Here is a 25,377-nt window from a genome sequence, read left to right as displayed (position 1 = left end):
TATTATCGAATTTTTTTAATTTAAATTAAAACATATTATATTAAAATAAATTTATAATTTAATCGATATATTTCAAATATATTGGACTTCAAATTAAAACATATTATATTAAAAAAAAAAAGGTTTATTTTGTAACTATTATTTATCATATTTTTATTTTTTTTAATGGGAGCATTTGAATTGGAATCTAAATTCTAAAAATAAAAACAAATTTGAAAACATTTTTAAAAGTGTTCTTCATAAATTTAATTTAAAAAATAATAATTATCCAACGAATAGCCTCCTGTTTTATTATAATTTTTTTTATAGAATTTATGAATATATCAAATATAGAATTCAAATTTTAGTAAGGAGCAAATAAATTAATTTAAAAATTAAATATATTAAATACCAAATTTAATTTAGAAATATATTCAAACTTTAAATATGGATTAGGAAGAATTATTATAATTTAAATTAATTAATTTAAAGAAAAAACCTAGAATTGGAAATATTAAAAAAAAATAATAATAATAATAATAGAGAGAGGAAAACAGCACACTGTTTTGATCCAACTTTTGAGTCCCATTTTGTGTTTTGTATTTAGTCAACGGAATAATATAGAAAAAGAATATTCCGAATTTGTCCCATTTACTTCTTTTTTTATTTTTATTTTTAACTATTTTTTTCTTAGGAGGGTTAAAAAAAATTAAGTAATAAAAATTTCATAAATTTTTCATATGAATTTATTTTTAATTTTAAAATATATTTTTTTCATGCATATATTTATTTAATTTTATAGTTATTTTTTAATATTTATAACATTAATTAACTATTTTAATTAAAATTCGAACAAATCAATATTTTACTTTTATTAAAAACAAAAATTTAAGCGATTCTAGTTTTGAAATTTAGCTATTAGCTTATAAGTTTTAACTTTTAATTAATTAATTAAAAATAATTATGATATAACATTTTAAATTAATTTTAATATTGATGAAAAATTAGTAATATTATTTTAAAATTAANTAATAAAAAAAAAAAAAAAAAAAAAAAAAAAAAAAAAAAAAAAGAGTAATTAGTAAAAAGAACAAGGATAAAAGTGTAAATCTGAAAACTTTGAATCTAATAGAAACAATGCTACCATTCTAAAATCTAAGAATTAAATTAAAAAATGTTGATCATCAAAATTAGACTATTTATTCTTTTTATTCTTTTTTTTTTTTTCGTGATGAGATATTTTCTCATTTAATTTTAAGTCAACTATACCAATTTAATGGCTATAAATGAGTCAATTTATGTATTTTAATTACGTATAAAAAAGATCAACTGCATTAATTTTGTCATTCAAATTATATATATATATATAATTAAAAGATATATTACACATAAAATTAAATTATATGTGAATTATTAAATTTCTAAATTGGTAGCCTAGTGAAGGTTCAATTACCTATTACAAAAATAAATTAAAAGTTAAAATATATATTAGATACCAATTTCAATATTTGGGGATTAAAAAAAAATATATATTTTTGAAGGAAAATTTCATTTTTCTATTGGAACTTTTAATTTAAATTTTTATGAACAGATAATCAGTATGTAATTCATGTTGTTGTTCTAGACGTTAGGTTAGCTTGAGCTTCTTGCTTGTAAATGTAGTTCTTGTTGTTGGTTGTCTTCTAGAAGTTAGTAACTTTGACCTTTCTGTAATGTAAATGTTGTTGTTCTTCTCGAATAGCTAGAGCTTGAGAACCTTCTGTAATGTAAAATGTTGTTGTTTGTCTTGCTCATGACTGGACAAGAAATGTTTGTTTAAACGGAGAATGGAGAGAGATAAAGAGAATTTTTTCGAATTTTCTCATTTTCTCCTCATTAGCTAATTTGAATTGAGGACGGGGATTAGTTAACCGTCCCCAACCCTATCCAATTTCCTACCACATGGATATCTCTACTAATACTCGGCTCGCCAATTTGTTAGTATATATATAGACTAAAAGGATAATTATTTTCTCATTTTCTCCTCATTAGCTAAACAGGATTGAGACGGGGATTATGTTAGCCGTCTCTGACCCTATCCAATTTCCTGCCACATGGAGAATTTCCTAATGGAGATTATGTTAGCTTGAAATGAGAATTTTTTTATTTTCTCCTCATTAGTTAAATGGGATTGAGGACGGGGATTATGTTAGCCATCTTCGACCCTATCCAATTTCCAACCACATAGAGAATTGGAATATGTTAGCCGTCTCTGACCCTAAAAGGAGAATTTTATCATTTCTCCTCCTTAGCTAAATGGGATTGAGGACGGAGATTATGTTAGCCGACTTTGATCCTACCCAATTTCCTATCACATAGATATCTCTACTAACACGATTTTCGATTCATATATATATATACTGAGTTGAACTCTCTTCATAGACCACTTTTCTAAACATTGTATCAGAAACATTCGCTAAACATGTTGGGATTTGTAATAACACAGTTACAACTAACAAGCATCAAGCAAGCAGTAAGCACAACTATGTTAAGCAGAAGCCAAACCGAATGTCAGCGAGGGGCGATGGTTGGGACGACGCCACTGATGAGATCACTCCCCGAAATGCTTCCCGATGCAAACCGGTCTCGGGTGATGCAGGATGACATTGAAACTGGTGAGGGAAGACCGGCACTTGATCTCAGGGACGGGTCTGAATACAAGGCGCCACTGTCATCAGGCATCATGTACAGTATGTTCTCCAGCTCCCTCACTACAACCAGCATGGACGGCCGCTCTTCTGGCTTGTCATGGCAACAACTGAGGGCCAAAGCAACAAACCTTTCTAAACACTCAGATGCGAAAGAACCCAACTTGGTGTCTACAATTGAAAGAATCGTTCCCATTTGATGTGCCAATTTGACCTGATATGTAAACATAGCATGTTAAAAGTAGAGAAAAGAAGTAAAGCTTATACTTTATAAAAGTCTTGATTATGAACAACTATAATAGTTCAAATCCACCGCTAGCATATGTTGTCTTATTCGGGCTTTTCCTCAAGGTATTTAAAATGCGTCTATTAGGGAGAGGTTTTCACACCCTTGTAAAGAATGTTTCGTTCCCCTCTCCAGCCGATGTGGGATCTCATAATCCACCCCCCTTTGGGGCCAGCGTCCTTACTGGTACTCGTTCCCCTCTCCAATCAATGTGGGACCCCCCTTCGGGGCCAGCGTTCTCGCTAGCACACCACCTGGTGTTCACCCCCTTCGGTGCTCAGCCCTTTGCTATCACATCGCCCGATGTCTGGCTCTGATACTATTTGTAATAGCTCAAGCCCGCCACTAGAAGATATTGACCTCTTTGGGATTTCCCTTCCGGACTTCCCCTCAAGGTTTTTAAAACGCGTCTGTTAGGGAGATATTTTCACACCCTTATAAAGAATGTTTTGTTCCCCTCTCCAACCGATGTGAGATCTCACAACCCCCCCCCCCCCCCCCCCCCCCCCCCCCCCCCCCCCCCCCCCCCCCCCCCCCCCCCCCCCCCCCCCCCCCCCCCCCCCCCCCCCCCCCCCCCCTTCGGGGCCCAGCGTTCTCGCTGGCACTCGTTCCCCTCTCCAATCGATGTGGGACTCCCCAATCCACCCCCTTCAGGTCCAAGCATTCTCGCTGGCACACTGTCTGGTGTCCACCCCCGTCGAAGTTCAGTCTCCTCGTTGGCACATCGCTCGGTGTCTGGCTCTGATACCATTTGTAACAGCCCAAACCCATCGCTTGCAGATACTGAACTCTTTGGGTTTTCCCTTACAGGGTTCCCCTCAAGGTTTTAAAACATTGTCCTCTAGAGAGAGGTTTTCACACCCTTATAAAGAATATTTCATTTCCCTCTTCAACCGACGTGGGATCTCACAATAACCATACAAGCAAGCACAAAGTTTTGATTAAGAAAATGAGACGTAGAAGACGAATGGTGGAAGGAAATATACCTCACGAACAATGTTTTTGCCGTATGATATAGGGTGCATTCCCGTCAAGAGCTCCAATAACACAACTCCTAGGCTATAGACATCACTTTTATCCGTCAATTTGCGGGTTAAAAAGTACTCTGGATCAAGATAACCCTGCATAATACATAGAACACTCAGAAGCAAGTATTCACTCCTCATGGCACTGAACAATGACAACCAGATATTGATTTTGCAAATTACAAGGCATGACTTGAGAAAGATCAGATGGACAAAAAAACATCATGGGACATTCCTATAAATTTGGGATGCTTTATGTATACCATGTTCATCAAGATAAACTTACTGGGGTACCCTTCACAACAGTAGATATATGTCCAGGAACATCCCCCTCGAAATCTAGATCGGGAGCAAGACGTGATAATCCGAAATCAGCCACTTTGGCTGTGAGCTTGGCGTCGAGGAGTATGTTTCTAGCTTTGATGTCTCGGTGAAATATAGGAGGATTTGCTTCAGTATGGAGATACAGTATACCTTTAGCTGAACCCAGTGCAATTTGTAATCTCATACGAAAATTCAGATTTACGGTCGTTCTACTTTTGGCTGCCATAGAACAGTAGAGGTTAATGATGCAACTAAAACGTCATAAAAGAAAAACTCGAATAATCTTACGCCATCATGCTGCGGAATTTGATATATATATATATAAAAGCAAGGAATAGATGAACAATGTTCATAACATTTTTTCTGCACACACAAAAACGGTAAGAAATTCTTATTTCACCATTTGAAAGTCTTGAAAATAAGGGTAAAGAGGTTTTTCCATCAAGAAATAGGTAAAAAGGTCCTCTTTGGGTTTTTCCTTTCGGGCTTCCCCTCAGTTTTTAAAACGTGTCTGCTACGAAGAGGTCCACACCCTTATGAAGAATGCGTTCTCTTACCCAATAGATGTGGGATCTCTCAATCCAACTCCTTCGGGGCCCAACTCCTCGCTGACACTCATTCCCTTCTCCAATCGATGTGGGACCCCCTAATCTACCCTTCTTTAGGGCCTAGCGTCCTTGCTGGCACACCGCCTCGTGTCTACCCCTCTTCGGGGCTCAGCTTCCTCACTGGCACATCGCCCGGTGTTTGGCTCTAATACCATTGTCATAGCCCAAGCCCACCGCTAGCAAATATTGTCCTTTTTGAGTTTTCCCTTTCGGGCTTTCCCTCAAGGTTTTTAAAACTCGTTTACTAGGGAGAGGTTTCCACACCCTTAAAAAAAAATGTTTTTTTCTCCTCCCCAACCGAGAATAGGTAAAAAAAACAAAGGAGTAAATACAGAAAGACTTCAACCACAACCCATCTAGAAGCTAAAAAGATAACCCCATCACAGAAACCTCAAGGAAAAATGAACACCATAATTAACTCAATGTCTATATTATCAGTCACTTCAGCTAGTCTCATTTTTAGGATAATTGGAAATCAGAGTATATACTATTTGTATGTGTATATATTTCTAATATGAGAAAGGTGTTATATTTTCCACGAAACGCAAGGACAGAACCCACCGTAATAATAGAAAGAAAAACATATAATGGGGGCACAGGGAAAGCAGGATAATTTATAGTCCCAAGAGAGTTTGAAATTAAGCACATAATGGGGGCATGGGCATGTGGAATAGATTAAGGTTCGGAATAAATAAAATATTTGCTGAGGCCAATACCAGAAAATTCAAAGCCAGAAAGCCAGTCCCGCAAAGTTCCATTTGGCATAAACTCGTAAACCAGCATCTGTGGAAAGATGGAACAAAAAATAAATCACTGCAGAAATCAATGAAAAACATAGCAACATCTTCCTAATGCATGTGCTCCCTATAGAATTACTTCCCAGAATGAGTAACTTTTCTGAAACCATCTCACTACTTTGGCTTCAATTCATGGAACTCATCAAAGAACCTTGTTGACTTTAAAATTGATGCTAAACATATGTAAAGGGACATGATTTAATCACATGGTGTAATAGCTCGTTACGTATCGCCATCAGCCTCACGGTTTTCAAACGCGATTGCTAGGAAGAGGTTTACACACCCTTATAAGGAATGTTTCGTTCTCCTCTCCAACCAATGTGGGATCTCACAATCCACCCCCTTGGGTGCCCAACATCCTCGCTGGCACAATACCCGGTGTCTGACTATAATACCATTTGTAACAGCTCAAGCCCACCACTAGTAAATATTGTCCTCTTTGGGCTTTTCCTTCCAGGCTTCCCCTCAAGGTTTTTAAAACGCGTCTCCTAGGGAGAGGTTCCCACACCCTTATAAGAAATGTTTCGTTCTCCTCTTCAACCAATGTGGAATCTCACAATCCACCCTCTTTGAGGGCCCAGCGTCCCCGGTGTCTAGCTCTAATACCACTTGTAACATTCCAAGCCCACCGCTAACAGATATTGTCCGTGGTGGGCTTGGGCTGTTACACATGATAAGCTCAGACCTAGCCCCATGAAAAGAGAACAACATCAAGAACATCATAGGACCTAAATAAAGTAAAATAAAGTCAGCAACCTACTTGTTCTCCTGCTTCATCACAATATCCGATCAGCGAAACTAAGTTTCGGTGATGCAATCGTGATAAGAGTTCTATCTCCGTCAAGAATTCTTTTTGTCCTTGTAAGGATCCTTCTTCTGCACGCTTGATGGCGACAACTGAATTATCTGACAATATGCCTTTATAGACCTTGCCATAACCTCCTTGGCCAACTTGAGTTGAGCGGTTGAAATTTCCAGTAGCCGATTGCATTTCCTTGAATGAAAATGCTTTTACACCATCAATTTTCAGACCAATCTTTGAAGCTGCAAGGAAAGAAAATTTCAGAGCACTTTATGTGATAATTATCAGAGTTTAATTTCATTACTTACAGAATTTTTTCCTCGACAAATTTCGATGGTATCTTGAATGCCTAGTGAATAGGAGTATGGCTACCGCTACTGTCATAAGAATGCAGGTAATAGATCCAACTACAATGGCAGCCAGGATGCCCGCACCAATGCCCGTTTTCACTGTCTGGAAAATGACTGCACAAATAAACTTGTCAGGACACAAATTAAGAAATATTCATATCTAAAATAATAATAAAAATGAATGAAACTCATCGTTTCAAGCAATCGAGGACACAAATTAAGAAATATTCATACCCACTAAACAAAACTCAGCCAGTGTAACTGTCTAATATAATTATAGAGGCAGTGACACCAACATATTTACTCGGATATGAATCTTCTTAGATAACATTTTGATTTGCCAAAAGATGTTAGAGCTCATCTCAGCTGACACACAGCACTAAGTCACCAATGTCCTTAGATGTTGTGGGCCCCAAAATTTATACAATTGGCTTTAATAATATTATATGTGACCGCCCAAACCCACCGCTAGCAAGTGTTGTCCTCTTTGGGATTTCCCTTCAAGGGCTTCCCCTCAAGGTTTTAAAATGTGTCTGCTAGGGAGAGGTTTCCACACCCTTATAATGAATGTTTTGTTCCTCTCTCCAACCGATATAGGATCTCACAATCTACCCCTCTTGGGGCCCAAGTCCTAGCACACCGCCTAATGTATGGCTCTGATACCATTTGTATCAGTCCAAGTCTACTGTTAGCATATATTGTCCGCTTTGGCCCGTTACGTATCTCCGTCAACCTCATGATTTTAAAACGTGTCTATTAGGAAGAAGTTTCCACATCCTTATAGAGAATGCTTTATTCCCTTCTCCAACCAATCTGAGATCTCACATTATACTACCCTTATAAAAATTTTGAACTTCAAGTATCCTTCCACTTTAATCTTAAGGATGTGGCATACTTATCTAATGTCTTACAGATGCCATTCAACACTTGGTGAAGATTTAAATATATAAAATATCTTAACAGAGTATACAAAAGATGATCAACTACTAAGGACTCTAGTAAACAAAAGAAAAAAAAATGTTCACATTAGACTGGTAACTAAGTCACAAGACCAGTTAAGGTGTACTCGCCATTATTTAAAAGGAACATTGCAAAACAAAATACATACCAGTCTGATGATGGCCAGGGAGTGTGAAGTTGAGAAGCTCATATGGGCCAAAAAAGTCATCACGAGTGAAATTCCATGACATAAACTTTTCTGTAATTTGAAATACCTTACTTTGATCCAACACATGAGTACCACTATCAAATAATGGGAATATCTTTAGATACATCCTCAGTCGAGATCCTTCCCAAACGTATGAATCGATTAACAATTGCTGCTTATCCAAACTGAGTTCCTTTGTCAGATACGCTTGAAATGAATATATGTAAGGAGGAAAGTAGGAAAAACTTGGACTCTTCAGCCTATATCCAATACCAAGAGGTGATGCACAAAAGCACGGGTCAGGAGTGTCTGGAACGTATTCAAAGAAACTATCTGTTGGACAACTTCGACATGTTTCATTGGAGTTCCTCGAGCTTCTATGCAGCTGGTCCTCTACAATTTTAGACGTACAGAACAGGTCAGAGTTTTGTCGGTTCAAATTTTGGCAGAATGGATTTCCTCCAAGCCTACAGAATGAAACATGGTTGAATGAGGATTATAGAAAGAAGGTTTCTGAAAGTAATAAGCCAAATTTCTGATGAAAAAGATAACTCATTCTCATCTGAAAATGGCATATTAAGGTGCTTTCCTATGATAGCACCTTAAATCCATGCCTAAAAAAGATGATTTAAAATGAAAGAGAGAGCTTTCGTCACTATAAGGCACTAAAATATTTGTAATTTCAAAAATGGAAAGGAAGGAGACAAAAGCTAAGATTCTGGAATAGGATACATGAGAAATTCCATTGGCTTTCATTGGACATCAAAGCCAATATTAATCAGTAGTGAATTAAGTGTGTACCTTAGGGTGACATTAGCTGGAGGGTTTGTGCTTCCAGAAATGTCAGAAAACGAATTGTTCCGAAGATCACTGGATTAAAAGGAAAGAGAGATGATCATTAATCAATCATGAACAAATTTACTACAAAAATAGAAATGACATCAGATCTCACTCCATAAAGTACAGCTTTTTAACGCCTAAAAAAGAGAAATGGAACTCCAAGAAGTACAAGATACTATCCTATTTTTTGGCTCGAGGATTTACAGTGTAAGTCGAGCACTTGAATTGAAGGACATTTTCTCCCATAATGCAGGTACCGAACCATTCAAAAAGTTACTCTCAAGTAACCTGCAAGGAAGAGCCATTGAGAACGCTGAATTATATCAAGTGAACACAGCAAGAACAGGCTGAAGAATTACATCACTGAGATGAAAAAAATGTAATAAGATGCTTTGACAGCATAGCTATTTTGTCATGCAAACATTAATAAGGCCATGCATAAAAATCAGACAGAATCGTACAGTTTCTGGAGATTATGAAGATTGGAGAAACTTCTGGGTATAGATCCATTCAGCTGGTTGTGTGACAAAATTCTACAACATCAACGGATTCGTTAAGCATGAGAAAACCCATCAGAAAATCGTGAATGTCTGCAGCACGACCATGATACTTTTCTAAAAACATGTTATTCAAAAGATTTCTAACAAAATGAGAGCCAAAAATGAGAACAAGACAGTATTAATCGATAATCAACATCAGTCATTGACATACATTGTTGTCATGTTAGAAGAGAGGTTATATGGTGGTATGGGTCCAGTAAAATGGTTCCAGCTAAGATCCCTGTAGAACATGCAAAGTAACAAATACCATAGTTATGATCATTAGTCAATTCAAGACTTACTGAAACAAAACTAAACACCTACACAGAGGGTAACTTACAAGTAACTGAGGTTTGCAATTTTGCTGAAATTAGGAATCGGCCCCTCCAAGCTGCAATTCCTCAGACTTCTGGGAGAACCAAAACGGTGGAAGAGAAAAGCATTAGCAATCTTTAAGAAGATTCATGAAGCCAATTGCTTATTGGTTGTTACCTCTTTTTATTTAAAGAAAAAACTTGGAATGTCTTCAAAAGCCAGGAAATATGTCCATGATTTACATTCAAAGCATATATGTTTGTGGAAAATACAATAATGAAATATTGAAATCTTAATAGACCACCTTGGTGGGTAAGGTAAAGATATACAAAGACCATGATTGATGTTGAGAAGCATGCATGTAAAAATTAAGATAGCCTTTTTCAAAAAGTCATTAGAATTTAGAGTCGTTTTATTGCAGAAATATAGAAATGAATAGCATGGAAAGTGAAAACCGAAAGAAACACCAAATAATTAACACTTACAATTTCACTAATGTAGAAAATTCTTCATAAGAAACTGGAATTTCACCTTCTAAGTTGTTGTTATCAAGTTGCCTGCCAAAGGCAGCGTAGAGGTGAGAAATATATAAAAAAGCAACAGAAATTATATGTGATCCTTTTCTCATCAAGGAAAAACACATGCAGCTAACGAGGTAAAATACTGACGTAGACACATTTGAATCATTTATCCTTCCATATCAATAATAATACTACGAAGTTAAACATATATTGTCCTCTTTGGGCTTTCCCTCTAGGCTTTCTCTCAAGGTTTTAAAATACGTCTATTAAGGAGAGGTTTCCACACCCTTATAAGGAACGCTTAGTCTCCTCTTATTGAGGCATCTTAGGTTCTTCATAGGGATTTAGAGCCATGATGGAGGGGTCCCTTTCTATTTCATCATAGAAGAGGCATGCATTTGTTGCAGGCCATTTTCTTAACAGGAGAATGTTTTTGAGGCTTCATAGGAGGAGACTATGAGCAGTGTGCACTTAATTGCCCCTATGTGGATCTAGCGTATAGCGTTTCTGTGATTTAAAAGTTATTTTTAATTGTAAACAGATCGAAGTCGCTTATTTGCAATGTTGACTCCTCATGGTGGTCTTGACGCAGTGTGCTTGCACGGTCTTATATAATATAATTGTTGAGAAAGCAGACAATATAAAGTTTTGAATATGCTATAAGCAACTTGCCTGTATGACGAAAGTGAACTTACAGAATGCTTAGCTTTGGCAAGGACGAAAATTCTGGTGGCAGAGAACCCGATAGGTTATTGTTATCCAAAAGCCTGTAAAGAACACAAAAATTCATAGGAATTATGCCCTCTCATCACTTCCTATACACACATTTTTGGATAAGAAATATTTAAATACTCACAAGTGAAGAAGATTGTGTAATCTGGAAAGCTCAGATGGAATTTCACCACTTAAAGTGTTGTTATTGAAATGGCTGCAAAGTAAATGAAGAAATGGGGAAATTTTTTTAAAGAAAAATAAAGAAACAAAAATGATTCTTTGGATCAACTTAAAATGAAAAGAAGATGAAGATCCACTCACAGGTGCTTCACATGGGTCAAGTTGGCATATGATTTTGGGATATGCCCTGAAATTTGATTCTCATCTATTTGAAATCGTTTGAGATTTGTAAGATTACCAAGCTCATCCGGAAGAGAACCGGAGAATTTATTTCCATTTAAGAGCCTGTGCATCACAAAAATTCACACTGTGAGAAGAAACTAAGATTAAAAAAGGTAGCATTTAAGAAAACGCCTCTATCCTGTTTTACCCTTTCAAGATTTCTTTCAAGGTTTTTAAAACGTGTCTACTAGGGAGAGGTTTCCACACCCTTATAAAGAATGCTTCGTTCTCCTCCCCAACCAATATGGGATCTCACAATCCACTCCCCTTCGGAGCCCAACGTCCTCATTGGCATTCGTTCCCTTCTCCAATTAATGTGGGATCCCCCAATCCACCCCCTTCAGGGTCCAGTATCCTCGCTGGCACACCGCCTCGTGAACACCCTTCGGAGCTCAGCCTCCTCGCTGGCACATCGCCCGGTGTCTGGCTCTGATACCAATTGTAACAATCGAAGCCCACCGTTAGCAGATATTGTCCTCTTTGGGCTTTCCCTTTCGAGCTTCTCTTCAAGGTTTTAAAACGCGTCTACTATGAAGAGGTTTCCAGATCCTTATAAAGAATGTTTCGTTCTCCTCCCCAACCGATGTGGGATCTCACACCTAAATTCATGAATGATCTCTCTCACAATGAACAAGAAAAGTAACAGAAGCAAGCCCCAGGTGTAGGTAATCAGAAAAAAGAGGACAATTAACTTGAGAACGTGAAGGTTCTCTAGCTGCAATAATATTTAATAATAAACAGAAGTCATTTAAAATAGTTAAATTAGAACATGACTATCATGAACTATGAAGGAAAAAAGGGGCACACAAGCAAGCTACAGAAATAAACAAGAAGAAATCAGTGAGATAACTTACAAAAGTTTCAGCGGCCTCATACTGCCAATCTCCTTCGGAATTAAACCAGTTAGGTTATTCCACATGAAATTTCTTCCAGGAGAAACAAGGGGAAAAAATCATTATCAGAAAGAATGTTTAGGGAAGTATAAAGAGAATAATGGAAGCTTCATTAAGATGCCAAATTCATTGTCAACTACTCACAAATTCTCAAGCTGAGACAATTGGCTGATCTCAGGGGCTAAGTTTCCAGATAGGTTCATATTCAGTAGCTGGCTGCAACAAATGAAGGAGAATAAATGGAAATTATTTAAGCCATTATGCAATATAGCAATAGCTGAGTGACATTAGAACGCATAAAATTTGTGAGATCCCACGTTGGTTGGAAGCATGCATTTTTTTATAAGGGTGTGGAAACTTCTACTTAGCAAACGTATTTTAAAAACCTTGAGGGGAAGCCCAAAAAGGAAAACCCAAAGAGGACAATATTTGCTAGCAGTGGGCTAGGAGTGTTACAAAATTATTTAAGCCATTATATTTTTCCAATGATCATTGTTCTGTTTTTCAGAAAACAAAACTTGCAACAAAATAGAACATATTTTTTTAAAATCCTCAACTTGTGAGTTTCTTGTGGGTCAAAAAATTTAACTTAGGACTGGAAAAATACAGAAACAATAACAAAGGGGATAGAGTGCTGGAGAAAACATACAGTTCTTTGACACGTAAGTTCCCGACAGCTCCATTGAAAATGCTACATACTACTCCAGTCCAATTAGTTGTGCAAGGATCTCCATTATTCCAATTTTTAAGATTGTCCATAGGATCAATCAGACTCCTCTTTACTGTTAGCAATGCTTCAACTGCAGATATTTATTCATGAGTTAGGATAAGGAGACTTATAAAGGCTCTAAATGATATTAGCCCCTATTAACATGGCCTTTTTAAATAATGGTTAGCAGAACAAAAAATTGTCACAGAATCGAAAAAAAAGAAACCAAAGTGGAGGATAATTGTATCAGTCCAAGCCCACCGCTAGTAGATATTGTCTGCTTCGCCGTCAGCCTCACAGTTTTAAAACACGTCTACTAGGGAGAGGTTCCACACTCTTATAAGGAATGCTTCGTTCCCCTCTCCAACCAATGTGGGATCTCACAATATCTGCTAGTAGTGGGTTTGGGTGGTTACAATAATCAACTCACTTCCTAGATCAAGTGGTTCAGGTGCTTGATTACAATATCCAACATATAAATATCACATTCAAGATAATTACCCCAAATGGTTAACAATTGTATACGATAAAAGCTACAGACCGTTGTTTAGTAGAACATATAAAGCACGAACACCACTCAATCAGAGTTTTTTTTTTTTTAGTCTGTAAATATCCATACCACCTTATGTGCACCTCGACTATTATTTCAAGACAACTACCTAGCCCAACCATACTTGGTTGTCAAGGAAACTTGTAAATAGACGATCACAATGATTTGAACTCATTCCCTTTAAGTCATTTATTGTGAGATCCCACATCAATTAGAGAGGAGAACAAAACATTCCTTATAAGGGTATGAAAACCTCTCCCTAGCAGATACGTTTTAAAAACTGTGAGGCCAACTGCGATATGTAACAAGTTAAAACGGAAAATATCTACTAGCGGTCAATTTGGACTTTTACATTTACAATTTACAATAGCTCTCATCGACCACTCAATCAAACTCAATACGGTTAATACGAAAGAATAGTCATTAGCAACTTGGTTAATATTATTCAAACTTTCAAAAGCTCCCTAAGTTGAGTCATGGAATTCCTTTGTACATGTCATACTACCAAGAACATTCACCTCAAATTCAAGGAAATAATCACCAAAACTGAGGCCATTGCAAAAGTAAAACAAGCCATAGCCCCTAAACTCAAACCAACCAAGAACGTGGAATCAAATTCATGAAAATCCATACAAACGAGACAAATTTACCATCAGATGGCTCTGTGATTGCAGCACCAGAAAGTAGCATGGAGCAGAAACACAAGAGCAGAAAAACGCACACACGATCCCTCCTCATTTAGCTTCCAAACAGCATCACAAGCAAAGAAACGAATTCCTACCAATTTCAAACCATTAGCCACAAAGAAAAATACGCAATCAGATTCTACAAATTCAACACAAAATCCATCGAAATCAGAAAAAAAACTCATAGAATTGAGACCTGTAGGAGATTGAAGGTTAGAGCAAGTAAGAAGGATGGGCAGTAGAAAAGGAAAGTGAGTTTGAAAATGGGGGCATCGGATGAAAGGGGAAAGCGACATTGTGGAGGTTTCGTTGGCGCTTCCAATTTACTAATATTTTTTTGCTTTTGCTTCACATTAGAGCCCACCCATTGACAGCAACACCATCGCCGATTCTCTCTCTCTCTCTCTTCTCTCTGTGAAGTTGAACCAGCGCAGAGGTTGTTGTTGACTTTTCTGTATCTCGACGATGATGTAAACTCCACGCGCTCTTTCGAGAGTGGGCTTATCAAACCAATCATTAAAATTCATCATTTTAAAATTATTATTAAAACTTTGTTTTGTATTATTATTAAATTGTTATTATCAAATATGCTGATAATACTTTAAATTATTTTTAAACAAAAAATTACATCTATCAAAAATACCATTTAAACTTTCAAAATATTTCAAATATATATTTTAACTTTAAAAAAATTCATTTAACATGCTTAAATTTTTTTAAAAGCTAAATAATAATAATAATAATAATAATAGTTAATATTAGACCAATCATTAAATTTTAAAAATATCATTTACTTTAAAAAATAAAATAATAAAATAATAATAATAATAATAATAATAATCTATCCATCCTTATAGATATTTCTGAATTTTTTAAATATGGTACCGTAAGAATATTTTTTAAAGTTTGGTATTAATGAAATTTTTGAAAATTTAATATTTATTACCCTTCTAACCATTAAAATTATTTTTAAAATAAAATATTAATGGTTTACATTAAGAATGTTTTTTAATTTTTTTAGTTAAAAAATATTCAAATGTTATTTTTTTTTATTAATTTAGCCTTATTATTATTTACGTTAATATTATTTTATTTTAAAAATATGAACATAATCGCTCCTAAAGTCAGGTTAGTACTAGTAAATAAATATTTGACCAAAAAACTATATATACTCATTTGAAAACTATATATACCAAAAAACTATAATTTATTTATTTGTATTTAATTTAATACAAATTATTTAATAGATGAATAACGTGTTTTTTTAAGGTATGCGAACACGTATTTAGATTTATTTAAAAAATAACGACCAAATCAAAATATTAAAAATTTAAATATATATTTTTAAGCAAAATATAAAATTCAAATATATTATTTTTATCAACGTCTACCATTATTTTATTTAAATAAACGAAAAAAAAAATGATAAAATGATTTGGGTAAAAATAATTGTTTGTTAAATAATTCTTCTTGGTGAGAAGGCGCGTGGGGGACAATTGAAGCTCGTAAAGAGGTTGTCTTGCACGTGGGAGGAAAATTTGAACATTCTTTAATTATATTATAATAGGAATAATCAAGAGGATGCCTAAAAGTCTTCTATATAATCGCTTTACTCTAATTTCATAATCATTTAATTATGATTATTATTATTATTATTATCTTTTGAGAAGATATGGGAAAGGGCAACAAAAGGGTTCATTGACTATTGTTGTATTATATATCCAACTAAAATCTAAGAAAATCCAAGGGTAGTTTTGGTAATTATTTTCTCAAATTTGGCTATTTCAAAGGTGTCATTTGGCCCGAGCATGGGTTTAGTAAAACCCGGGGTAATCATCTAAACAATAAATTTCTACTTATTTGTTATAATTTAGTAGGACCTACATTTTTTTTTTCATTTTCTCTCTTTAAAAACTCAAATTACATGAATAGACATCGTAAACTAAAAGATGTCCATTTTACCGACAAAGACTCGCGCTAAACAAGAAATCCCCTCTACAATTAGACAGAGAATGAGATAGAGAGGGGGAAACATTTTTCCCTATTAGATAATGGGTTTGGAGACGAGATTCTAGTTCCTGTCCCCGCCCCTTCACTTAATATAGATATATTTTCAATATATATATATATATATATGAGAAAAAATTATCCACAAATAATCTCTTGAAGAATTTTGCAAGAATGGAGGATTAAATAGGTGGTGGGGACGGGTCGAGTAAGGCTTCCCCATCTCCACACTGCCCATCTCTACTTCAAACTCAGATACATAACACTTCCTAAATCTTCAATCTAAACTTAAGATATCTAACATAAATGCCAAAAGTCCCTAAAAGTACAAAATACTCTAACTAGGAAGCTTAATGTTGATATCAACTTATCCATGTAGTACACTAGAAGATTTTCATATTCATGAAAATACTCTAACTAGGAAGCTTAATGTTGATATCGACTTATCCATGTAGTACGCTAGAAGATATTCATATTCTTTCATGAAATATCTTCGAAAACCTAGGAACATTGGTGGGAGAGAGATAAATTTAGGAAGCGAGACATATTTGAATGGACAAAGATGGGTATTGAGGATTCGATAAATTTTCAAATTCTTGATCGTATATGATTAGAAAAAAAATTAAAATCTATGAATTAAAACAAGACATTTAGTCTAGTAGAACGATTCGAGCATACAAAAAAAAAAACGTATAGTTCATAGAAGTCAGTACATTAGAAATCCATGACTCGAGACAAATAAACCTACAAATCAAACATACATAACTTCTAAGAAACTTAGAAAACAGAGTCAAGCAATGGGAGTGTTGGTTTATTTCCTTGTATGTATTAGGTCATTCTTTTACTCAAATCTATAAATACTTATGGGGGAAGTGGCCAAATAGAACGCTAAGAGGAGCCCAACTCATCGGCCTCCTAGTACTTATGAAAACACAAGTGAAGTTCATTTAGCTTAGTGTTGCTACTCATAACTATGAAGTGGATATACAGACTTCAACAATGATCATATCAATAATAACGTTTTGTACTATTTTCAATCCAAGATCTCGTGTTATACAACAGAAGAACATAGGGAGAAAGAAATGTGACCTTGTCCAAGCGAGAGTCTTCTAATGTCTCGGGTACCAGAACATGCCTTTAATTCCTTCAGGGTCTGGTTGGAAACCTAGATTCTGGTAAAACTCTACCACTGCAACAATCACATTATTTCAGACTTCAGCTGAATCTAAATCCAATCTAAGTTATTGCATAAGCTAAAATTTGAATCAGAATAAATTTTCCTTCCTACAATCGTGACATCGGGGTGTCGGGGGAAGTATTTGCCCGAAACCGATAAAAAAAAAAAAAGGATGTTGAACATGATTTGAATCAACATGAATATAACTAGCAGTTAAGGCGTCTTTATTTCCTTTAAAAGTTGGAGTTGAAATATAGCCTCATTCATGCAATATTCTAAAGAAAACAATAGTAATAGACTATATGATAGTTTAAATGGCGAAGAAGGTTGCAATAAAGGTTTTATAGGAAAGTTGTACGGCCCAAGCCCCCACTGCAAGCAAATATTGTCATCATTGGGCTTTCCCTTTCGGATTTCCCCTCAAGATTTTTAAAACGAGTCTAGTAGGGAGAGGTTTCCACATCCTTATAAGGAATGTTTCGTACCCCTCTCCAACCGATGTGGAATCTCACAATCCAACCCCTTGAAGGTCCAGTATTCTCGCTGGTACACCGCCCAGTGTCTAGCTCTAATACCTTTTGTAATAGCCCAAACCCACCACTAGTAGATATTGTCCTCTTTGGATTTTCCCTTTCGACCTTCCACTTAAAGTTCTTAAGAGGCATCTAGTAGGGAGAGATTTTCACACCCTTATAAGGAATGTTCTATTCCCCTCTCCAGCCGAAGTGGGATCTCACACAGCACTAAAGAGACTACTGTACCTTGACTATCCGCAAAGAGTGTTATATTGCCAATATCCCTTTGCAAAAGTGCCCTTATAAGCTTTTCAACTAGGGCCTTACCGAGGCCTTGGCCCTGAACCACAAAAGCATCATCACTTGTATTAGTATGTTTAGCATAGCATAAAAAATAATATCTATTCAGGTTCTAATGTACAAGATAGTCCAAGAACATGGGTTTTATGTCAAATTTACGCCCTCGAGTTGTTCTCTGATTAGTACAATGAAAATAATGAATTTTTGTCCCAGATCTTATGATCTCAATATTTGCAGTCTTCTGAGCTTACTTTTAATGCAGCCCCAAATGCCTGTTTTCCATGTCACTTGGTTATTCTTTAATGCATCTAGCTGATAATTATTATTATTTGTGAATCGACATTAAAATACACAAATTTCCTATAGTCTTCAGTGTAGCAATTGATAACCTGATAAGAAGGATCCACAAGAACATCCCAAATTGTAGCATTGAATGCGTGATCTGATGTGGCACGAGCCATACCAATCAGCTTCCTTTGTGCATTTTCATCTGTCAAATAACTTCTCAAAATACAATAAGATGTTCATAAATATTTTCAAACGTAGATGTAGCAAAATGAATGAAAAATCACAACAAAATACCTGAAACAGGAGACTTCTGTGTCGAATATAATGCAGCTACCATATAACTGTTTCTAAGGGCTGCAGCCAACTTTGGTAGTGGTCTACGAGGCCAACCTACCTGTCAAAATAATCTATCATTTACTCATGACTTGATTATTCTTAATATTGTGCATCATAACAATTTGCAATAACATCAAGCCTGAGAGGATGGATGAAGTAGCACATACTTTATTTCGAAAAAGAATGTAAAAATTAACTAAATAGAAGACAAATCCAGATCCCATCAATGAGCTCATAGTCTGCAAAACTGTAACGTTCCTAGCCCACCACTAGTAGATATTGTCCTTTTTGAGCTTTCCCTTTCAGACTTCCCCTCAAGGTTTTTAAGACGCGTCTGCTAGGGAGAGGTTTTCACACCCCTATAATGAATGTTTCGTTCTCCTCCCCAACCGATGTGGGATCTCACAATCCATGTGTAACGGCCCAAGCTCACCGCTACCAAATATTGTCCTCTTTGGTTTTCCCCTTCAGCCTTCCCCTCAAAGTTTTTAAAATGTATCAGCTAGAGAGAGGTTTTCACACTCTTATAAAGAATGTTTCGTTCTCCTCCCCAACCGACGTGGGATCTCACAAAAAATAATATTTCTGATTAGGTAGTTAGATGACTAACCTTATCACAAAGGGCTTGAAGATCATATATATCAATATCTCCACCTGAAGAAAATATTATTTGTTCGATTGTTCCATCTGATAATGTCGTCTCAGTAAGAACAAACTCCTCAGGCAAAGGTTCTTCTTCCTCTTCCTGAAGTGTGGAAGGGGGATCAACCACTTGGGTAGTATTATTGTTCAAGAACCTGCAACAAGAAGCAGAAACTCTCTTTTAAAAAAGAGTAGCAATTGTGGGTCAGGCTAGTCAGTAGGATGTGAAAGATATCCACCAAGAGATTTCTGTTTCTTATCCAAAAAAAAGCTGGTTTTGACAAAAGTATCATAATGTACATGTAGATTCTTCAATTTCTCATCCTAGAAAAAGAAAAAATTATCTAACCCCGATAGTTACAAGTGGTCAAAATGGTTAGAAACCACGACCCTTCACAATAGTATGATATTGTCCACTTTGAGCATAAGTTCTCATGGCTTTGGTTTTGGTTTTGGTTTCCCCAAAAGGTTTCCTACCAATAGAGATGTATTTCTTACTTATAATAAAATCCTTAATTAGCTAAATGTGGGACTCCTTCCCAACAATCCTCAACAAAAACAACGTCAAGGGGTCCCAAGTTATATAACAACAAAACTGAAAATAGCTATATCCTACATCTAGCAGACTAAGAGAGCATTAAAAATTCTGTATATCTAGAAATCTTTCAAAGCATGCTTACAATAAAATTGCAGTGTGAGCAAAAAGGTCACCACAATAGCCAAATCTTCAATTACCCGGATTTGATAGATTCCCAGAAGCTAGCCCTGAGTCGACAGACACTCAGCTTCCTGCTCACTACAAAATAATATGCAAGCACGCACGAACGCACGTACACACGCACGCAAAATTAGTATATAGAGAGACAGAGATATTAGCGTTATTTTAAGAGTTAGCTCGAGAGTTTTAATAATAGACACAGTGGGTTACCAAGAAAACGTTAGACTGAAACTCATACTTCAAAATCTCCTTTTAAATACTCAGAATCCCAAAGGAAGAGCAAAACGAGAGTCAAGTTCTGTAGAACGAGTGTGGCAAACAGAGTGACACTTAAAACTGAATGAAAAAGTGCATCAAAATCCCTAAATTGAACGAGTTTAGCAACAAAGCGTTTCAATCACTAAAGACACGAAGAAACGGACAATGTCGAAAACTGAAAAGGAAATTGCAGGCTTAAAACATTTGCAACTTAGAAACAGAACAAAAAGGCTGATCCAGGGAGGATACCTTTAGTGAGCCGGTAGTTCAGATTGCGAGGAACCAGAAACGAGTTCGATCCTTTAGAGTTACAATCCAACAGAACAACTTGGCATCTGCAACATTTCAACAAAAAAAACAAAAAAAAAATTAAAAAAACCCTAAGAAATCATACAAATAAGCGACGGAATTAAGCTACAAACGGAACCAAATTTAGCTCCCGCTACGAAGAACAACTCAACAGGTAATCAGAGAAATAAAATTTGAAAAAACTAACAGGAACAACTAAGATGTATAAGAATGGACGCTGAGAATTGTACTAACGGAGAAGAGGCGGCGATGAGCTTCTGAGACATCATCTCTGGATAACGTGACTGGACCGGGATTAAGTCCACTGGTGAGAATAGTTTTGAGACCTCAAATCCAAATCGGAGCATCAGAGAAATCGCCGTAGCAGAGCAATGAAGGAGAGGCGGTTTGCTGTAGTTGAAGATTCAGCTGTGCCCTCGCGGTTGTCTGTTCTCCACAGAGTCGCTTTGGTCATCTTCTTCTTCAGCTGGCTGCTATCCAATTAAAATGTAACAAAATTCAGAAAACAATTTTTTTTTCTTTTTATTTATTTTAAATGTTTAGATTTTGAATTTGTATTTATTTGGTTTTTTAATTTTCACATCAGCTTTTAGTTTTATATTTAAAATATTTTTAATAGATTTTTCATAAATTTAAATTTTTAAAATTTATTTATTCTATTTTCAACTTATTTCCTCTCCGCGTTTTTTATAACATTTTTCTAAAACATGACTCGAAAATAAAACATGACTCTAACATTGTCCGAACATGTGTTACACAATCGTTGTCTCGCTATTACAAGAGTGGTGTGACACCACAGTCATGCTAGATTTTGAACCTACTAGCCTACACATTCTTCAACCTATAAAGTTTCGTGGAGATCATAATTGCATAAAAAGAGAAGTAATGGATGTGGTGCATCGAGGCACTTCGTCAACAGTCCTCGTGCATCTAGTCTACCAATTCGTTCTAAAAAAGTCATAGGTTGACAAGCATATAGGATAAAGAGGACAGACACTACTAGCCAAGCCAAGCCAAGCCTAGCCCGATGAGCACTAGTAGCTCACTTCCTAACGAGTCATCGAGGTCAAATCAAATCTTCTAAAATTGTTGTAATACAAATTAAATATAGGATATTTAGTAATAAATTATAGTTTACCATATATATTATATTTGATATTTTATTATAAGGCAAATATCTAATATTTGTTTTATTATCATAGGTATCTTTCCATTTATTGTTATTTCTATTTATTACTATTTTCATATCCTTGTAATTCATTTAATTATAAATAAGATAACTTTCACATCATTTAGGTGTGGTGGATTAATCAAACATTCACAGAGATCAAATCAAATCTTCTAAAATTGTTGTAATACAAATTAAATATATAGCTTAACTAATAAGATGTTCGGTTCACGTAAAGAGTATAACATTTATTATCAATTAAAACAATGTCCATATCACGAATGTCGATATCTTTTGTCGACAATCGAAATTTTAGCTATCCATATTTTAAGACATTTTCATCTAATTTATTGACATTTAAGGAACGAAATACATAGGATTAGGTAACTTAAAGGTACGATTTCCCACAAATTCCCCTCGAAGATCGCTCCACTGATCTCCAACATTGCCCCAAATACGGTACCCTTGCTCCACCAGTCGCCGCCGTACCTCCGTCTTGAACGCCACCGCGCTCCTCCCTTTCTCCGCCGCGGACCTAACCAGAAACATTCAGATGGAATCCGGTAAGTGAATCGAGTGAATGTATGGCGTGGAAAGGAACTGCGATTTTGATTATACCTTAAGATTAGGCGTTCGTAGTCGACGAAGCCCTCGCGGTGGAGATTCTCCGAGGTGACTTGGCAGAGATTCTCTTCGTCGCGGCCGGTGACGAGGAAGACTTTGAAGCCGCCTTCTATGAGCTTTGCGAACATCTCCGCCACCGATTGGATCGCCGGACATTCTCCCTCCATCGCCCATGACCTAAACGCCGCCGGATCGTACGGCTCGCACCTGTTTCATCCAATCAATTTTTCCCCCTTATATGAATTTTCGATTTTTGTTGAATTTATTATATTTTTTTTCTAAAAAGAAATTCCACTTTTATAACATTAATTTAAATTAATTACACAAAATGTAGATTTTAATTATTTTAATTATTTTAATTATGCTATTCTAAAAAAAAATAATTTTAATCTTCAACGACTAAATAAAAACTAAAAAAATTATACTCTCAACCACTACCACTATTATTTTTTAAAATTTATAAAAATTGTATTTTTTAAAACGCCACGAGACTTTTTGAAATAACGGTAAAATTCAAAGGTTAAAAATTAAAAATTTTAAAGTTGAAGGGCTATCACTGGAAATTTTACTAATTTATAAGGACTGAATTGAAAATTTCAAAACTATTAAGATGATAAATTTTAAGATTACATTGATTAAATTGAAAATATACTCAAATTAAATGTACTAAACTGAAAATTTTTAAATTAAAAGTCGAAATTATAGGGACTAAATTGCAAAAAAAAAATTATTCATAAAACTCGATTCATCCTCATTTAAGTTAATTACAAAATTTAGTTGGTCGAGTTAGTTAAAAGTGAGTATAGTTGGTGATAATTGACGACTTTTGGTCGGAGATTCAGATTCAAATCTCGATACCAACAATTGTATAAAAAATAATTAGCTAACCTATGTTCGTGTTCGGTTCGATTTAAAATTTAAAAAAATTATAAAAATATGTTAAAAAATGATGAATTTCCCCTAAATTGGAGTAGAAAAGCGTTACCCATATCTCTTGCTTTTATAATAATCAACATTGGAGATGCAAGTATCATCCACATCAAGGATCCAAGCGTCTAATCCGTCGCCGGCGACCGGGATCTCGTCGGCGTAGGTTAGAATCTGCTCCACCACGAATCGGAGATCGTACTGGTACTGCCCGCCGGTGATGTATGCTCCGACGCAGCTGCAGCAATGCGCCGGCACCGTCCTCCACGGCTGTACATTGTTCGTCTCCGCCGCCAGCCGCCAACTCAAGCAGTGACTGCAGCTCGCTCCGCCGCCCCGATTCCAGTACGGCGGCGTCATTCCGGCGTCGCTCGAAAACACGGCGAAGATAATCATCGCTATTATCTCTCGCGCTCGCCGGACCATTTCTCCGATTAAGATCATATGTAACTCCGGCGGCCGCTTGTTCTTGATTCAAAACCGCCACCGTGTAAAAGAGAGAAAGAGGAACACAAAGGCAACGCCCAAATGTTGAAATAAATAGAGAGAAATTTATTATTATTAATTTATTAAATTATAAATATATTTAGTCTCACGTGACAGAAGAAAACGAAACATCCCTTATAAAAGACTAAAAACTTCTCTTTAGTAGACTCATTTTAACACTATGAGGCTGACGACGATACATAACAGGCAAAAACAGATAATATCTACTAGTAGTGTGTTTGAGCTATTATAAGTAGTATCATAGTCATACATCGAGCGGTGTGTCAGCAAGGACATTGGGCCCCTAAAGGGCTGGATTGTGAAATCCCACAAACTTATGAATACATCTAACAACGATCACCATAAGACTCCTACTGATGACACTCTCAAGTTCAATTAGTTGTCACTCTATTTGTAGGCATTGCAAGGTCGAGCCCGATTGTTAAAAACTCTTATGAGGAATCCATATCAGCTATTCAACATGCTCGAATGTAGTTCAAATTGGTTCAATTAGTATTAAACAAATGACATGAGATCTCACATCGGTTTAAGAGGAGAACGAAACATTCTTTATAAAGGTATGAAAACCTCTTCTTAATAGACGTGTTTTAAAACCATGAGACTGATGACGATACGTAACGGGTCATAATAGACAATAGCGGTTGCATCTACCATTAGGATAAAAAATTAAGATGTAACAGGACAAAAACTCCGATGACTATGGGTTGATTTTGATCCATTGAACCTAAAAATAAAAATATTAAAAAAAAAAACTTAATTTTTTAAAGATAATATTTTATATATCAATTCTACCTCTATAATAAATTTATTGTTGAATTACTATTATTCGACAAATATTATTATTTATTTATAAATTTAGTCGTCTCTAAAAATATAAATTCTATTTATATATGTGAGTTTTTCATCTAATCGAGGATTAGATTGAAACCAAACCAAAATCACGAGAATTATGAAGATAAAAATTAATTAAATAAAAAAAATTAAATTTGTTTAATAATTAAAATAATTTTGAAGCAAGATCCATGAAATTATAACATTATTTTAAATTACTAATATTTTTTTTATATCCAAATAGTAAATTAAAAATATATATGAATAATAAAAAATTAAAAAATATTATTTTTATAATATAAAAATTTAGAGAATGGGAAAGTGAGTGGAGATGACATCAGATAGCAAAATCGAAAGGTCATTTGCTCTTTACACCCACCAAAATTGATATTTAAAATTTAAAAAAACCCATACCACCAAATTTTAAATCTAAAATAAAATAATATCGTTAATCTCACATCGTTCGGGGTAGAGAACGAAACACCCTTTATAAGAAAGTGAAAACTTCTCCCTAGCAGACGGAGGGAAGCTCGAAAGGAACAACCCAAAAAAGACAATATCTACTAGCAGTGAGTTTGGACTGTTACAATAAAAAT

At 35.4% G+C, this 25,377-nt stretch overlaps 3 protein-coding genes across 4 annotated transcripts; all 3 read right to left on the bottom strand.

The window, feature by feature from the left end:
- Nucleotides 1-2,379: 2,379 nt before the first annotated feature.
- LOC111478168 (probable LRR receptor-like serine/threonine-protein kinase At1g06840) lies at nucleotides 2,380-14,582 on the bottom strand. The gene is made up of 21 exons (XM_023122314.1): nucleotides 14,371-14,582; nucleotides 14,139-14,265; nucleotides 12,879-13,029; nucleotides 12,374-12,445; nucleotides 12,191-12,262; nucleotides 11,256-11,399; nucleotides 11,077-11,148; nucleotides 10,916-10,987; nucleotides 10,185-10,256; nucleotides 9,725-9,793; nucleotides 9,557-9,625; nucleotides 9,307-9,378; nucleotides 9,050-9,133; nucleotides 8,807-8,875; nucleotides 7,967-8,472; nucleotides 6,817-6,972; nucleotides 6,467-6,750; nucleotides 5,626-5,692; nucleotides 4,264-4,520; nucleotides 3,939-4,073; nucleotides 2,380-2,880 (listed from the first exon to the last, which is right to left on the bottom strand). Exons 2-21 carry the CDS (start codon nucleotides 14,224-14,226, stop codon nucleotides 2,530-2,532), a joined length of 2,862 nt encoding a protein of 953 aa, XP_022978082.1. The 5' UTR covers nucleotides 14,227-14,265; nucleotides 14,371-14,582; the 3' UTR covers nucleotides 2,380-2,529.
- A 2,484-nt stretch (nucleotides 14,583-17,066) lies between these two features.
- LOC111478297 (acetyltransferase NSI-like) lies at nucleotides 17,067-21,215 on the bottom strand. 2 transcript variants are annotated; one of them, XR_002717429.1, is made up of 8 exons: nucleotides 20,959-21,215; nucleotides 20,665-20,750; nucleotides 20,175-20,235; nucleotides 19,408-19,594; nucleotides 18,756-18,855; nucleotides 18,563-18,663; nucleotides 18,120-18,445; nucleotides 17,067-17,370 (listed from the first exon to the last, which is right to left on the bottom strand). XR_002717429.1 is itself a non-coding variant. In XM_023122493.1 (8 exons), the coding sequence occupies exons 1-8, from the start codon at nucleotides 21,069-21,071 to the stop codon at nucleotides 17,291-17,293; spliced, it is 822 nt and encodes a 273-aa protein (XP_022978261.1). In that variant the 5' UTR covers nucleotides 21,072-21,213; the 3' UTR covers nucleotides 17,067-17,290. The 2 variants fall into 2 exon arrangements, 1 of the variants encoding a protein (XP_022978261.1); XM_023122493.1 differs by having other exon boundaries at nucleotides 18,120-18,213; nucleotides 20,959-21,213.
- A 904-nt stretch (nucleotides 21,216-22,119) lies between these two features.
- On the bottom strand, nucleotides 22,120-23,955 carry LOC111478301 (acid phosphatase 1). Its single transcript, XM_023122498.1, has 3 exons — nucleotides 23,502-23,955; nucleotides 22,511-22,723; nucleotides 22,120-22,427 (listed from the first exon to the last, which is right to left on the bottom strand). Exons 1-3 carry the CDS (start codon nucleotides 23,885-23,887, stop codon nucleotides 22,250-22,252), a joined length of 777 nt encoding a protein of 258 aa, XP_022978266.1. The 5' UTR covers nucleotides 23,888-23,955; the 3' UTR covers nucleotides 22,120-22,249.
- Nucleotides 23,956-25,377: the final 1,422 nt, after the last annotated feature.

The sequence above is a fragment of the Cucurbita maxima genome, unplaced genomic scaffold (assembly GCF_002738345.1).
Source record: "Cucurbita maxima cultivar Rimu unplaced genomic scaffold, Cmax_1.0 Cma_Scf00004, whole genome shotgun sequence".
NCBI lineage: Eukaryota > Viridiplantae > Streptophyta > Magnoliopsida > Cucurbitales > Cucurbitaceae > Cucurbita > Cucurbita maxima.
Note: the sequence above shows the minus strand (reverse complement) of the source record. Positions and strands in the feature narration are given on the sequence as shown.